Below are 15,349 nucleotides of genomic sequence, written 5' to 3'. Positions count from 1 at the left end.
CCAATTTTTCCACATTTGTTTGAGAAAACAAGTTTGCCCCGCTCATCATGGCCGACTTGAAATGAATATTGTTGAGCTCTTGGACAGATGCAACCTTTCTTGTGTCTCTGTTAGCACCAGACATGTAATGAGCCTTGCGTAATCTCCAGTTACCTTAAGGAAGCTCATCTCTGTTGCACTAACTGTATATTTAGAAGTACATCACATAGTGTGCAACTCACATGGCACATTCCAAATATGCGTCTCTTGTCCTTGTCGCCGCAGAGTGACACGACTTAGATTACTCACAGCACTAATTATAATAGCAAGTGTTGTCTCAGGGATTGAATGTGCAATGTTTTGAAGTTCTACTTTTGTTGGATTCTAATGTGAATAGTAAAGGTTCTGGCTTTTATGACTATTGTCTGCTTCCAAGTCCTCTAAACCCTTACTCTGTGGTCCGCAGACACTGTCTCACCACTGGATCCTCTCGACGACCAAAGTAGCCGGGCTCTTGTGTGTGTGTATTAATACACCGGATACATAGCACGGAGCCGAGCAGGCCTGCACGACCCCGTCACCTGTTCACCTTCCCGCAACACCCTTTCCGGCTAAGTCCGATCCTCGCACTCAACAAGGTGTTGGCTTGAGACCCCAAATTGACCCTTGGAGAAAAAATAATCGCATTCATTCAGAGTCATCACATGCTGTGACGAGGAGGTAAGAGCTAACCGGAACTAAACTTACCTCAGAACTGCAGAATGGCAACAGGTGTTCAATTGTGTCAAAGACATTTTTGCAATTGCAATTTGGAGAGCCGGCCTCACCTCGTCTAGTTGCTGTCTAATGATCATAATGATTATTATTGTGGGTGACTGGACTGTGACTTGACATCCTGGTTTAGTGGTCAGCTGCTGCGTAATCTGAGTCCACAGATAGCGACAGCCGGGGTGGGCACAGTCGAGGGGTTCGCTGAGGGGGATTTAGGGCTCTTCCTCCCCGTCTTTACTCTTGCTTTCACTCGTACACTTTATGCTCCAATACAGCTCGCCACAAAGAGGAGGTCCTGGAGCACGATGGCAGCATGCAGTTTGAAGCAATGCTTTGGGATTGGGATTCTTCTCGGGATTGTTGTTTTGCAAGGTAAGCATCACATTTGTCACACCGTTTGTAGCAACCCATTTGTCGGTGATTCATCTTCCATCCGTCGCATGCAATCGGTAGATGGGATTTCCGAAAGTACGGCAGATATATATCTCGCCGCGTTTTCTGCTTTTCAGTTCAGGGTAACGAAGAGACGCAACTGATCGGAGAATTGTTCAAAAGCTATAACAAGAACATTCGCCCCGTGGTTCATCCTGAGGACAAGGTGGAGGTTCAAATCAAGCTGACCCTCACCAACCTGATCTCTCTGGTGAGAGCTCTCGACCGTCTGTTGCAGCAAAGCCCTGCCGCCGCACATTAAAAATAGGATGGCGGGCTTAAAGCATGAATTGCCCTGAATATATTTTTGGGCTTTGTTCTACAGAACGAAAAGGAAGAGACTCTTACAACCAATGTCTGGATTGAAATTGTGAGTTCAATATTTCCTTTGTTTTTGTTTCATTCCCTGGCTGGCGATTGACTCCTCCACTCGTTGTAACTGTCGTCACGTGATCTCAAATGTCCTCCACAGCAATGGGTTGATTACCGTCTCGCTTGGAATGCATCCGAACACCACGGCATCGATGTCATCCGCATCCCTTGCAAAATTGTGTGGCTCCCTGATATTGTCCTCGAAAACAAGTACGTGGAATCCGCTCACATTCCCGCGCCTCCAATTTCCTTATGAAACGATTTGTTGTGTCTTGTTTGTGCAGCATCGATGGCAAGTTTGATGTGGCTTACTACGCCAACGTATTGATTTCAAACGATGGTTCCATATATTGGCTCCCTCCTGCTATCTATCGCAGCACCTGTGCCATCGAGATTACCTACTTCCCTTTTGATTATCAAAATTGTACACTAGTATTCAGGTAAGCTAAGAATAGAATTCATTCAAACAAATCCAGGGACTGTTCAGCTAATTATCCGTATCTGATTCTTTTTTTTTCAATGTTGTCAGATCACAAACATATAGTGCCAATGAAGTGGACCTAATTTTAGCTGCTGGAGAAACAGGCGAAAGAATTGAATGGGTGGACATTGACCCTGAGGCTTTCACTGGTAAACGAATTACATTCAAGATTCACACACTGTTTTATCCAAGGAGGTATAATCCTATATGTTTTTACTACTTAGAGAATGGCGAGTGGGCCATTGTCCATCGTCCAGCCAGGAAGTTGATAAACACACGATACTCCCCTGAGGACCTGGAGTATCAGGAGATCAGTTTTAACCTGGTCATCCAGAGAAAGCCCCTTTTCTACGTGATCAACATCATCCTGCCCTGCTCCCTCATCTCATCATTGGTTGTTTTAGCATACTTCCTACCTGCACAAGGTAAGCGAGGTCATCACTTCTTTTACATCCCTCTGAGATCGACGACATAATACAGAATAATTTGCTTAAAAATGGATCATTAGCTCCATTCCAGAGATTACTAGTGGGCATAAGGCTGACCCCTGAGGAACTCCATAACAAATATTGAGACTTTTGCCAATCAATGTGAACACATTGAGATCTTTTAGAGCTGTGACCACATTCTCATTACTCTTGCACAGCTGGAGGACAAAAACTCACAGTGTCCATCTCAGTCTTACTGGCCCAGACTGTTTTCCTCTTCCTTATTGCTCAGAAGGTCCCGGAGACATCACTTTCTGTCCCCCTCCTTGGCAAGTAAGTCAGTGTCAGACTTCAAATGATATTTTGACTCGAATATCCTTCCCCAAAATTCTTCTGCTTGTCTTTATGCGCATTTTCCGTGTTCTTCATCCTTAGGTACATCATCTTTGTTATGTGTGTCACCACGCTCATTGCTACCAATCAAATTGTGGTGTTAAACTTCTCCCTGCGCAGCCCCAGCACACACACCATGTCCCACCAAATCAAGCATGTAAGTTCGTGCATCCATTGTGACCTAATGACCAAAGGTGGCAGAAGTTATCACACTCTGTATTTAATGTGAAAGGATGAACGGAAAAAATGCTAAATGACTTGTATGAAAGACCATACATCACCTGAATGGCGTCAACTATTCCACTCCTTCCTCTTTCAGTTGTTTCTGGAGACAGTGCCCCGATTCCTCGGCATGTCGCCTCTGCTGGACGACACCGAGGTGACATCAGAGGTGAACAACGTGAGAGATCGAAAACGAGACTCCTTCGGCCTCATGCAGAGAGCGGAGGAGTATGTGCTCAAACAGCCTCGCAGTGAGATGATGTTTGACAAACAAAAAGAGAAGCATGCGCTGATGCAACCCAATGGTGAGACATCCCTCTCACACGCAAGGTGGCTTTCAAATGTTTTTCTAAAATGTGGATGTCTGCTTCTCCTTTAGTAGATGGCGTTGATGCCAACACTACGGCCAATCTGTACAAGAGTTTAGCTCAAGCTGCGCCTGAGATAAAGCAATGTGTGGACGCATGCAATTTCATTGCAGAGACCACAAGACAACAAAACAACATTGGCTCAGTAAGTGTTTTTTTTTTTTTCTCACATGGTCATCACATGATTCCCTCTGTCATGTTTCCTCATTTACTTGAAATTCATCTTATTTTGATTCCAAATAAAGGAAATTGAAAGTTGGGTACTGATCGGGAAGATGATCGACAAGGTGTGCTTCTGGGCCGCCATTCTTCTCTTCATCATCGGCACAGTGGGCATCTTCCTAACAGGACACTTCAACAGGGCGCCCGAATGGCCATTTCCTGGAGAGAACAACAAATATGCCCCGAAATGAAAAAAAAAAAAGGAAATCAATAAATCAAATCGCCTGAGACTTCCCAAAGTTCAGTGTACTTCACGCTGTGTGTGAGGCTGATGGGTGTGTTCTCCTCATGGCTTGAATCCAATTTGCTCCAAGATGTGACATTGCATCTCATCACAGCACAGGCCCTGAGATTCCAGGCAGACTTGCAACCCAGATCTTCATCTCGGTGGTAATTATTTAGACATACACTTAAAAAGGTGGGTCAGAACTCATTCAAATGTTTGAAATCATTTCATCATCATACACATTATGCAAGTTTTAGGTGGCGACTGGACCTGCCGTGTGAATGAAAGGAATTCATACTTAATATTGTATGAGGTGGAACATGGGGAGGTTTGAGGCAAAGGTTTTTTTTTTCTTCTTCAGACTGTATCATAATGTTGCCTTGTTTGGGTGTGCCTTTAGTGAGTCAACACATTGCAAACATCTCTGATAAAGGTTGAGTTTTTCTTTCTAGTAGCTACTATGTCTTATTTGAAGAACATGGGTGTGGAAAATTAAGCCAGGAAAATCATCTAAGCCTTTTTTGTTCTTATCATAACTTATTTATCAGGATGCCTTGTAGGAGGAAGACAGACTCCGGGGGAGCTAATGTCTTGATGTCACTGTGTCATATGTTTTCTAAATAAATAATTGAATACAGTATACGCATTATGACGTGCTGAAGTACGTTTGTAACACATGCACATTTCAAACTCCTTTTCAGCCTATATTCAATTGAATACACTACAAAGACAAGACGGTCAATTTTCCCCATTCCAGTTCTTTTTTTGGGGTGGTAGATGTTGAATCATATGTTCATTAATTTGCACATTACATATCTTGTCTTTGTAGTGTGTTCAATTGGATGAGTTGAATAGGGTTTGCAAATCATTGTGTAGTATTCTGGTTTTATTTAAATTTTTTACAACGTCCCAACTTCATTGTGGTTCATTAGGGTTGGTAGTACAGTCGTAGACATTTTTTGTGTATTGGACTCCCCTCAGTGGCCATAAATAGAACTGCAAGTACATTCAACAGACAGGTTTTCCTCATGCCTGACAGTGGCCTGAGTAAAATGTAATATCAATTTGCTGCCCCTAATCCCTGAAGGCACTCAAAACTACATGAATAGATTTGAAAGGATTCAAATAAATAGAAATGTATTTAAATGCAATATATATTACAATTGCTTTGTTAACATTAAAAAAATTAATCTGGTTTGACTCGAGTTCAAGGTTTCATGTGGTGTCTGGTCTGACCACTTGGGAAATCTCGCGATACTTTGCGTGACTACGCTTCTGCAAGGAAGCCGCACCTTTCTTTTATCTTCCGTCACGGATCACACATTCCTCGGGGCATGCGTGACAGCTTGCTGCAGACTAGTTGTGGCTTGCACCGAGCAACTGTCATAAATGTTATTCCCGTCGGTAAACCATTTATCCCTCATGATATACGCATGTAATCCTCGTGATTATGCCACAACGTGAAATTGTGGCTTTCTTGGTGCTAGCATGACACAGCTAGTTGAACTTGAATCTGTCAACAAATCCCGTATGCGGCTTCCTCCCTTGCCCTCCTCTCCCCGGGGTGCTGTCCTTATTAGAATGGACGCCAAAAGGGAGGGGACTAAAGTGTACTAAACGTACATGACTGGGGACAGTGTAGAAGTCTTGAATGAAATGCTGGACCGCGGTGATGTCATAGTTTTACGTGTGAACGCACGCTAAAGTTGAGATCGTTGTGGATGTTTAGGAGGCGAGTATGCTGAGCTGCTGTTTCTGTCTGAGCTGAGAGTGAGTATTAAAAAGCGATGGCACCGCTGGGCCTGAGTTCGACGCATCGATATGTCGCATTATTGCCGATTCAAATATGCACATATTTGATTGTTGAATGGAAACTTGTGTGAATGCAGTCGGTCACTGGCGCCCGATTATAAAGTGCATTTGACTTTCTTCGGAAATGTGGCGCTGTCGGAAATGCAGATGGGTGGAGACCATCGTCAGATAGATTCTGGGATTTGCAAGTTCACCGGCAACTATATGTAACATTTACTGACAAGTTTAGGAAGAATTTACCTTCCATACGGTCTGCAAATTGTGGGATTGCGTTCTAAATCAAGGGGTGGAACTTCTACCAACTCATTCTTCGCCGACCAATTCAATGTTTTTGTTGCCTGACTAAACGATTTTTTCCCCAGATAATATAATTACGGAAAAAATAATCAATGGCTTGTCATGTTTCATGACACACTCGTGTAAACATGTGGACTTAACTTTTCTTGACACTATAAATGACTTTTGCAATTTTCATGTTTTCACATTTAAAATTTCATTCTACATTATGTCAATTTGAATGTGATTCATTCTTCAGCCCTAGAGGAAAAGTTCTATGAACCTTTTGACCTATTAGACTAGTGTCTGAATATTTTTTCAAGGTGAAACGTATTGCAAAATGTTTGAGAACAACAGGTTTAGATGGCAGGAGGTAAAGTACTGGCCTACAAAGTGCCTTTAAAACTTCCATTTGCCTCATTTGACCTTTCATTATTGATAGACAACAACTCAATCTACTGCAATGTAATGCCTAATATTTCATTGCCCTCCCCCATCTCACTTTCTCTCTTTTTCACTCGCATGCCCTCCCTTTCCTTTGCCTGTTTCCCGGGAAACATTCACCCGCCCACACACAAAATACAAAAGCCTTCACACTCATTCACTCTTACTGCTAGCTGCAGCCTTTCCTTTTTTAACCCTCAGCACTGACGATCCAAGCAGCATATAACCGCTTTTGACGTCAGCGATGCTGTTGCAGACCTCTGGGAAACGAAGCTGAACTCTAATGACCTCTTGCGTGATCACGCTCTGCCGTTCTCCTTCAAAATGAAATTTACCTCACAAACCCGCATTCATCGTCTGGCAAACTCCTATTATATGTGGTGCAGGCACGCCATTATCTTATTTTCAGTCAGTTTATGACCATTTCTCTCGGTGACTGTCAGTTGACCCGTCAATCCAACATGTTAAGCTTTTTTTCCGGCACCAGACCTCACACAGAAAACAGACAAAACTGAGTTCCATTTCCTCCTTCAAAGCATTTGCAGTTTCTCACAGCGGCCTCTGTCACAAAGCTCCACTATGGAACTATTGTGCATTTTCCCTGAACCCCAGTCACTGACCGGGTGATGAATTCTTTAACGCTTTTCGTTACAGCGGTGTCGCTGGTACTTGCAACCAAAATGGCCACTCCGGAGGATGACGTTGAGCCTCCCTCTCAGGCCTCTGAAGCCCAAATCCTTGAGAAAAGACGCTTCTCTCGTGACATTCGCATTCTGGGCCATGACGAGATTGACAAGCTCTTATCTACCGCAGGTAAGAAATTATTAAGTGTCTATGGAACAAATCAACTGCTTCCTCTGAAGACGTTATAATTCAATTTTTTTCCCAAACAGATGGCCGTCCTTTTAGCGTGATACATCATCTTCCAGAATTAAAGGAAGAGGGTATACCGTATTTAATACCTGGCGTCCCTATCACATGTCGAGTGGATAACACCGAGAGATACACTACTCGCTCCAAGGTGCAGTATTTGTGTTATGTCAATTTTTAGTCTATTACATTATGATTTGTACAATGATATCAATGTTTATGGGAATTTATTTCATTTCTGTAGGTCCATGTGGGCACCTTGTACACAGTGATACTAACTCATGGTCAGTTCCACTGGACAGTAAAGAGAAAGTACAAGCACTTCCAAGAGCTGCATCGAGATCTTTACAACCACCGCATGATGTATCATTTTCTGCCTTTGGGAAAGTAAGCGCGAATCAACCTTGACAGAGTTCCAGGTTGTTCTGAAGCCTAAAAATGTCGGACGTTTTTGTGTGAGTAATCAAATGTCACTTCCAGGTTTGCAAAGGACAGGCAACAGATGAGGGCCATGTCTGAAGAAATGCCCAGCCTACGCGGAAATCAACGGACCAGAAGGACTTCCAGCAAAATGGTATCGGGGAAAAAAGTCATATTACACTCATTCATTGCTAACCCAGGAGGACCTTTGACGTCTATAGCCGTTGTCAATGTCAATGAATGCGTTTTGACGGTCGAATATTATGAAAAAAAAAATTGTGTGTGTCTGATGACACCTTTTTTCCTCTGGTGCAGAAATACCTTGAAGAGTACCTAAATGATCTGCTGGAGAATATGTTCTGTAGGAGTGACCGCAGCATGGTAAAAGCTAAAAAAAAAAAAAAAAGCCAGACATGCAGTGTAATCATGTGATGTTGACTAACTCATTGCTGTGTTTTCTTCTTCTTTTTTTTTTTTTTTTTCGTCCCTCAAGTTGGAGTTCCTCTCAGTCAGTGCTCTCTCCTTTGTCCCGGATCTCGGGCCCAAAGGCTTGTAAGCGGAGTCCTTAGATTACTGTATTTGTGTTCCAGTGATGGTCATGGAAAGCAGGGTAATGTTTTGTGTGCGTGTGTGTGCTTAGGGAAGGGCCCATCTTCAAGAAGTCAGGGGGTCACCGCGTGCAAGGTTTGAATTGCATCGGCCACCATCAGATTTGCTTCCGCTGGTCACGGCGCTGGCTGGTGGTGAAAGATTCTTTCCTGATGTACATGAACCGAGAAAAGGGGCGCATCAACTTTGTTTTGCTCTTCGACCCCGAGTTCAACGTCAAAGTGGGCCGTGCATACACAGACACGAAATATGGAGTATGCATCGAGAACTTCACTCGGTAAATCTTCTTCGTGTTTGCTGATGGAATGCGCATCCTTTTTGACTCTGGTGATGTCGTGACACGTTTCCCACTTGCTGCTTTCAGGAACTTGATCATCAAATGCAGTAGTTATAGACAAGCACACTGGTGGAGTCATGAAATCAACCGGCTAGCTGAAACCTGCCATTTTCTCAAAGTTCAACGCTTCGGGGGATTTGCTCCGCCACGGGACAACACGCTAACTAAATGGTAGCTTGTGTAATTTGAATCCTTGAGCCGAATGCGAGTATCATTTTTGGGGAACTTGTCATTTTTAAAGGTATGTCAATGGGAGAGACTATTTTGCCGACCTTGCTGATGCCCTGGAGCAAGCAAAAGAGGAAATTTTTATCACAGACTGGTGGTAAGTGCTTGTTCTTTTTATGATTTACTTTTTGAGGTGGTTGTACTCATATTATTTTTTTTTATTTTTTTTTTTATAAATGATAACAGGCTCAGCCCTGAAGTGTTCCTGAAGAGACCAGCGACTGATAACGTCTGGCGCTTGGATGAAGTGCTCAATCGCAAAGCTGTGGGTTTTATTTCATTCTGAATTTTTGTTTATCTATCATAAACTCTTAATAACTAAATGTTTTCCTTTCACTTTTTATTAACAACTTTTAGCTAATAAACAAAATCCATCATACTGTCAATAGCTGCTATTATTAGTCTTCAGTTGTTTTCTGTCTTGATACATTTTTATACTGATACTTGTTTCATTTTGTTCCTCTATAGGAACAAGGAGTCAGAGTGTGTGTTATGCTTTACAAAGAAGTAGAGCTCGCACTTGGCATCAATAGCGAGCACAGTAAAAGGACTCTTATGGATCTGCACCCAAATATCAAGGTCGGTTATCTCTTGACCCGATTTTAGAGATAAGAGAGAAAAATATACATATTTTAATATACATTTTTTTTCCCCCTCCAACAGGTAATGAGACATCCTGACCATGTGTCATCTGTGGTGGTTCTATGGGCTCACCATGAAAAGATGGTGGCCATCGACCAAACTGTAGCCTTTGTCGGTGGAATCGACCTGGCCTTTGGGAGGTGGGACGACAGCCAGTACCGGCTCACTGACCTTGGCTCGACGGACACCGCTGAAAAGGTGACCGAGACAGAGCCACAAGGAGAGACGGATGTAAGAATGTGCCAAAGGATCTTTTTGGGCTTTAGCGGGTGATGGAACATTTAGTTCCTGATGCTTCCTGTTTGCACTAACTGATCGTGTCCACCAGGAGAATGGTTCGGCGAGTCCGAAAGCATCCGATAAGCCAACGCGGGAGCTTGTGGACCTGACGGGCAACACCAAACTGTGGCTCGGCAAAGACTACAGCAACTTCATTAAGAAAGACTGGGTCCAGCTGGACAGACCTTTTGAAGGTTAAAGCTCCACACCAAAGGAACTCACGGCGCTCTGGACTGAACTAAAAGAATCTCCTTTTTTTTTTTTCTTCCCCCAGATAACATCGATCGGACAAAAGTTCCCCGCATGCCGTGGCGCGATCTGTCCGCGGCTCTTCACGGCAAAGCAGCCAGGGATGTGGCCCGTCATTTCATCCAGCGTTGGAACTTCACTAAGGTCAAATCCAGGAAACGTTACTCCACAAAATTGTGACATCATGGGATGTTGATTTTAAGAAGGTCAAAACAACCGGGCTTTTCTTTGCTTTGTAGATCTTCAAAATCAAGTACAAGGATGACTTTTACCCCTACCTTCTCCCCAAATCTCGTTGCTCTGCTGACGATCTGTCTTTCACCGTGCCTGGCTCCAAGAAGGCCAAAGTGCAGGTAAAGTATTTGCTCGCATTGATAAATTGGTTTTGCCAACCAAGTCATCATTTTTATTAAGGCTGCTGTCATTTTAAAGCATCCACATAGCTCATCCAGAGCTGCCTCTTTGTTGAAGGAGCTCTCCTTCCGTTCCTTTCTTGCATGTCACTCTCCATCACTCGTTCGGTTGTTTTTGCATTGTGGCTTTTAAGCCCTCGCAAATCCATACTTTATCCTATGCACGCATTCTTTCCGGCCCATGCGGGGAAACTTGTTCCCACACTTTGCCATCGAGTTTTAAATGTACGCTGTCAATTTTTCTGGGGGAATTGCCATTCATAAAACTTCACAAAGAAAGCCCATGACAAACAAAAGCAATCCGATAAGTTGCATTTTTAACAGGATTTGCCGCACGTGCGAACTGGGAAAACCTTTTGAGTAACGCTCGCGCTAGCATTCATTTTACAAGAGCTAAATTAGGCGGGTAGCATTAAAGAGGAGGTTGTTGACTATGTGTCAGTTATTTATTGCGTTGTGGATGTTTGCCTGAAACTCGAACCTCACTACAAGTATCGAGCACAGGTTTCGGATAATGTTTCAACTGTTTTCAGGATCCAGTAACCTTGAACTAGGGCTGCGCTTTATTTTGTTTGAACAGCTGCCATGACCGACTACAACATCACAATATCGCAAAGTGCAATGGCTCTCTAAGAAAATATTTTTTTCCCCGCAGGTGTTGCGTTCTGCAGATCGTTGGTCTACTGGTACTTGTGAGAACTCAATCCTCAACGCTTACATCCACACCATTGAGAGCAGCCAGCACTATATTTACATTGAGGTAACAAAAGTAATGGCTCCCAAAGCAGCATTGTTACGACTCATTAATTTCACGCTGGTGACAGACTGCATGAGTCCAATCTTGACGCGTCCTTAGTATGAATGCGACCCCACCTGCCGGCAAGCTACCTGTTTTAGTCTTCGCCTCTCACTGAGCCGCCATCTGCTTTCAGAACCAGTTCTTCATCAGCTGCGCCGATGGCAAGACGGTCTACAATGGAATCGGCGATGCCATTGTGAACCGGATTCTTCGCGCTTACAGGTCTGTGGCAGAAACTTAGATTTGGATGTAAAACCAAGCAGATACTGTAGGAAAACATGTTAAATAATTATTTTGTCAGTGTTTTATAAAACAGAAATGAAGCATGTAAAATAAGTACTGAGATTGTGAGGGTACCACTGGCGGAGCTAAGGGGGGTATGGGGGAACTGCCCGCCTCCCTCTTGAAATATATTAGGACCTCTTCCAGGTGCCAGGCCAGATATCTTTGGGGTATTGTTTTTATTTTTCTGGGAGTTTGTTTTTTGTTGTGAATTTATGTTTTTCTTACAGAGAGCAGAAGAAATATCGAGTATTTGTGGTGATCCCACTTTTACCCGGATTTGAGGGCGACATCACTACTGGAGGTGGAAATGCGATCAAAGCCATTCTTCACTTCACTTACAGGTAAGAGCATTTTTATTTCTTATTTATCTCATATTCTGAATTCAAGTTGCTCAAAGATGTGTCTTTTTTAAGAAATTTTGAGTCCTTCAAACACCCAGTCTGAACTGATTTTTAATGTCATAGGACGATATGCCGGGGGGAACAGTCCATCTTGTCAAGACTGAGTGAAAGTGAGTGTTCATATCTTCGTCCATTCCGATTCCTTGAATCCATCTCAAATCATGCACCTTTCCGCTTGTAACCTCTTTCTCTTTCTTTTGTGTTGCCCCTTTAAACGAAGGCACTGGTCTTAGGTATCTACCCAGTCTGTCTCCATTTTCATTCCTCACCTGCTTGACATTCATTCTAAATACAGTATGTATTCAAGTGGGAATTTGTTGGAGCCTTGGATCAAAAAGTCAACGTGATTGTGTTTTGCTTTCCAGTGGAGGACAAGTGGACAGAGTACATCACCGTCTGTGGCTTGAGAACAAAGGCGGAGCTCTCCCAGTCGCTCGTCACCGAGCTCATCTACGTTCACAGCAAGACCCTCATTGCAGATGACCGCTGCTATATCATTGGTGAGCCCCAGCTTTTATTTTTGCCACATTGCTGGAATTTATCTTTAAAGTCTGTTTATCTACACTCCACTTTGATCCCAGGCTCAGCGAACATCAACGATCGCAGCATGCTGGGGAGCCGAGACAGCGAGCTGGCAGTGTTTGTGGAAGATGAAGAGAGGATCCCATCCGTCATGGGAGGGGAGGAGTACGAAGCAGGACCCCTTACACTCGCGCTACGCAAAGAGTGCTTCAGGTCAGATGCTTCAGAAAAAAACGACTGCATAGCCTTGGAGTTTTAATCTGAAAGAAAATGGCTATTTTCAGTTTGCAAGTACTTATTAACAATACATCACCACGTGTATTTCGTTCCTATTTTGGTAACCCGTATCTTTTTTCGTTCAGTGTACTCGTTGGAGCCGCTTCGGACCCCAACATCAATATTGATGATCCAATCAGCGATGACTTGTTCTTCATGGTGTGGAATTCTGCTGCCAAACTGAATGCTACTATTTACAACAAGGTGTCAATGAAACCTTCAATGTTTGAAAACAAAAATGTCTCTTGTGGCCCCTTTCAACTGGGAGCAGGATATAATATCAATATTATGATTTGCTATCATTAATTTACAGTCCCAATACACCAGCAGGAAATATAATTTAATTCTCCCTTCTCACGCTCTTAACCTTGTGTGCCAATCTCCTGCCGGGTTACAGGTCTTCTGCTGCCTACCATGTGATTCTGTCCACAACATGCAAGAACTGAAGGAGTACACCAGCAAGGAGCGCCTGAGTGACACAGACCCCGAAAAGGCCAAGGAGGAGCTCAAAGCGGTCCAAGGACTGCTGGTCCACTTCCCCTTGAAGTTCATGTGCGAGGAGAATCTGCTGCCTCCGCTGAGTACCCGAGAGGGCATGGCCCCCGTCGGGCTGTGGACGTAGCTGCGGTGCAGCCTGTTCAGACCAACCAGGTAACAGTTATAGCTAACGTTCTGTACGTCAGACTCGCAGTGAATTTTGGCAGTTCAGTGATGAGGATAACTTTAACTTTTTGACCTTGTTCATATTGACCACTGAAATGTACTGTAGATTTTATGACTGACACAACGTGAGATTATTTGATATCAATTGGCCAGTTTCTTTGCTCTGCTTTTAGCTCACATGATTTGGGTACACAGTGTACTGTACATTCATTGGAGCACGATTTTTTAGATGGGTGGGTCTTCCCTGCTTCTTTCTCTATCTCTCCCTCTCTCTCTCCCACCCTCTCACTCTCTCTCTCTCTCTCTCTCCCCCCTCCCCTCCGAGGCTTCACCTCTCACTGCAGTGCCAGCAAATCTGTCATAAAATGTGTGGTTGTTATGGTGATGGACACAAAGAAACGGCAGGCTATTATCTGAGAAAGCGACTGGATGATACAAATGGGAATCTGATTTTTCCATTAATGCAAGTGCAATTTCTTTTATTTTATTTTTAAAGATGCTTGCTGATGTACTCTTACTTGTTTTAATGGCCAAGTCCCCATTTTCTTTCAATATTATGTTCCGTACTGCCCCACTAGTCTAAACATGGCATTCTGATTAATATTGTGTTTATGGAATGTGAGGTAAGCAGCAAAATTCCATCTCAGGGTGGCGGCCATTTTGCCACTTGCTGTCAACTGAATATGACATCATCAACCGTGATGTCATTTTCAGTCGACAGCAAGATGGCTGCCCCTGGGAATGGCTAAAAGAGGATAAATTCATCTTGGACATTCCACAATCTCTTTCACTTTGAGTAATTATTGAACCACTTTATTCCTCTTTGGATTCCACAATTCTGTGTCCAACTGCCTTGCGCATTACCAGTGCGCTCATTTAATGTACGAAGACATATTTGCATAACGTTGATCACCGTACAGAGTAGTAGTATGTCACAATTAGCATAACATTGCTCTAAATCATCTTTGTAAGTAAATTCATGTAGTGAAGCATGTGGCAACAGAAGTGCGATATTTAAAAATGTAGTTGTTGATGCCATGTTGTTAGGAAAATATTATTGACCAATCTAGAAAAGTCTCACAGCATAAGTCCAAGAGAAATTCCAGTTGCTGATTAAGAAACACTGTAATACCTCCACACACACACACTCAATGATGCTTCTTAGTGTTTGTAGACAAATTGTGATTGTAGTGGTGGAAATAACAACTCCTTTTTAAAATGCCTTCCACATTGTGTAATTTTCACCCAGATGTGTCTGCATTTGAGCCTTGTTTGGCTACCTCTCACTGTTACTGAAAGCAGATTAAGTAGTAGCCACGGTTTCCTTATTTACAGTAACTGTATAGTAAGTGTCTGCAAAATGCCCGCTATGTATATTTTTATGATACTAAATCTCAATTGATGTGCACAAACCTCAAAGAACGCCAGCAATATTGGACGGACCTGCATTATGAAGTGCCTGAATCATTACCACCATAAACACAAGACAACACCCACGAGTGTCGTTCTTTGTGAAGCACCTCAATAGTGCCAGTCTTATGGGTACAATGTTTGTTTGTCTTCCTCATACGTGGCTGTGATATACTGACAAGTGACCTTATTAAAAATATTTTCCATGGCGGTTATTTCATTGCACTAATCACAATTTTTCACTCCCAGATTTCACAAATGTATCACTACTGTGCTTTTCTTATTATATGCTTTATGTATGTAAATCTCAGATGAGATGAATAAAAAAAATCTCAGTGATTTTGTTTGAAATTGTTTTCTTTTATAGTTTTAACCTTTGTTGATTCGTTTAATGTCTTTCAGAGCCGTTTTTTTTTTTATATTGAGTCAAATGGTTCATTTTATAGATTTTTTTTCTATTTTAAATGTTTTCGTATAGTGACAAGCAGAACCACCAAATGATCTTCCGGGTGGCGGGAGG

The 15,349-nt window shown here is 42.9% G+C and overlaps 2 protein-coding genes across 6 annotated transcripts; both read left to right on the top strand.

Annotated features, from left to right (window-relative positions):
* Positions 1–433: 433 nt before the first annotated feature.
* chrne (cholinergic receptor, nicotinic, epsilon) lies at positions 434–4,536 on the top strand. Of its 3 annotated transcripts, XM_037269533.1 has the most exons (13): positions 434–699; positions 1,026–1,122; positions 1,260–1,393; positions 1,508–1,552; positions 1,655–1,764; positions 1,839–1,994; positions 2,084–2,184; positions 2,260–2,460; positions 2,682–2,796; positions 2,899–3,013; positions 3,176–3,383; positions 3,458–3,591; positions 3,692–4,536. In XM_037269533.1, the coding sequence occupies exons 2-13, from the start codon at positions 1,056–1,058 to the stop codon at positions 3,857–3,859; spliced, it is 1,554 nt and encodes a 517-aa protein (XP_037125428.1). In that variant the 5' UTR covers positions 434–699; positions 1,026–1,055; the 3' UTR covers positions 3,860–4,536. The 3 variants fall into 3 exon arrangements, with proteins under 3 accessions (XP_037125428.1, XP_037125429.1, XP_037125427.1); XM_037269534.1 differs by lacking the exon at positions 434–699 and having other exon boundaries at positions 930–1,122; positions 3,461–3,591; XM_037269532.1 differs by lacking the exon at positions 434–699 and having other exon boundaries at positions 932–1,122.
* A 721-nt stretch (positions 4,537–5,257) lies between these two features.
* Positions 5,258–15,168, top strand: pld2 (phospholipase D2). 3 transcript variants are annotated; one of them, XM_037269658.1, is made up of 24 exons: positions 5,264–5,664; positions 7,081–7,239; positions 7,320–7,447; positions 7,541–7,683; positions 7,777–7,870; positions 8,032–8,097; positions 8,210–8,268; positions 8,357–8,602; positions 8,690–8,833; positions 8,904–8,987; positions 9,077–9,155; positions 9,359–9,469; positions 9,554–9,730; positions 9,861–10,005; positions 10,086–10,204; positions 10,300–10,413; positions 11,129–11,233; positions 11,406–11,494; positions 11,785–11,898; positions 12,022–12,068; positions 12,324–12,458; positions 12,540–12,693; positions 12,843–12,960; positions 13,154–15,168. In XM_037269658.1, exons 2-24 carry the CDS (start codon positions 7,107–7,109, stop codon positions 13,376–13,378), a joined length of 2,829 nt encoding a protein of 942 aa, XP_037125553.1. In that variant the 5' UTR covers positions 5,264–5,664; positions 7,081–7,106; the 3' UTR covers positions 13,379–15,168. The 3 variants fall into 3 exon arrangements, 2 of the variants coding, with proteins under 2 accessions (XP_037125553.1, XP_037125552.1); XM_037269657.1 differs by having other exon boundaries at positions 5,265–5,664; positions 9,554–9,763; XR_005100172.1 differs by lacking the exons at positions 12,843–12,960; positions 13,154–15,168 and adding an exon at positions 12,179–12,252 and having other exon boundaries at positions 5,258–5,664; positions 9,554–9,763; positions 12,540–12,680.
* Positions 15,169–15,349: the final 181 nt, after the last annotated feature.

Source organism: Syngnathus acus, chromosome 14, assembly GCF_901709675.1.
Source record: "Syngnathus acus chromosome 14, fSynAcu1.2, whole genome shotgun sequence".
Lineage (NCBI taxonomy): Eukaryota > Metazoa > Chordata > Actinopteri > Syngnathiformes > Syngnathidae > Syngnathus > Syngnathus acus.
Note: the sequence above shows the minus strand (reverse complement) of the source record. Positions and strands in the feature narration are given on the sequence as shown.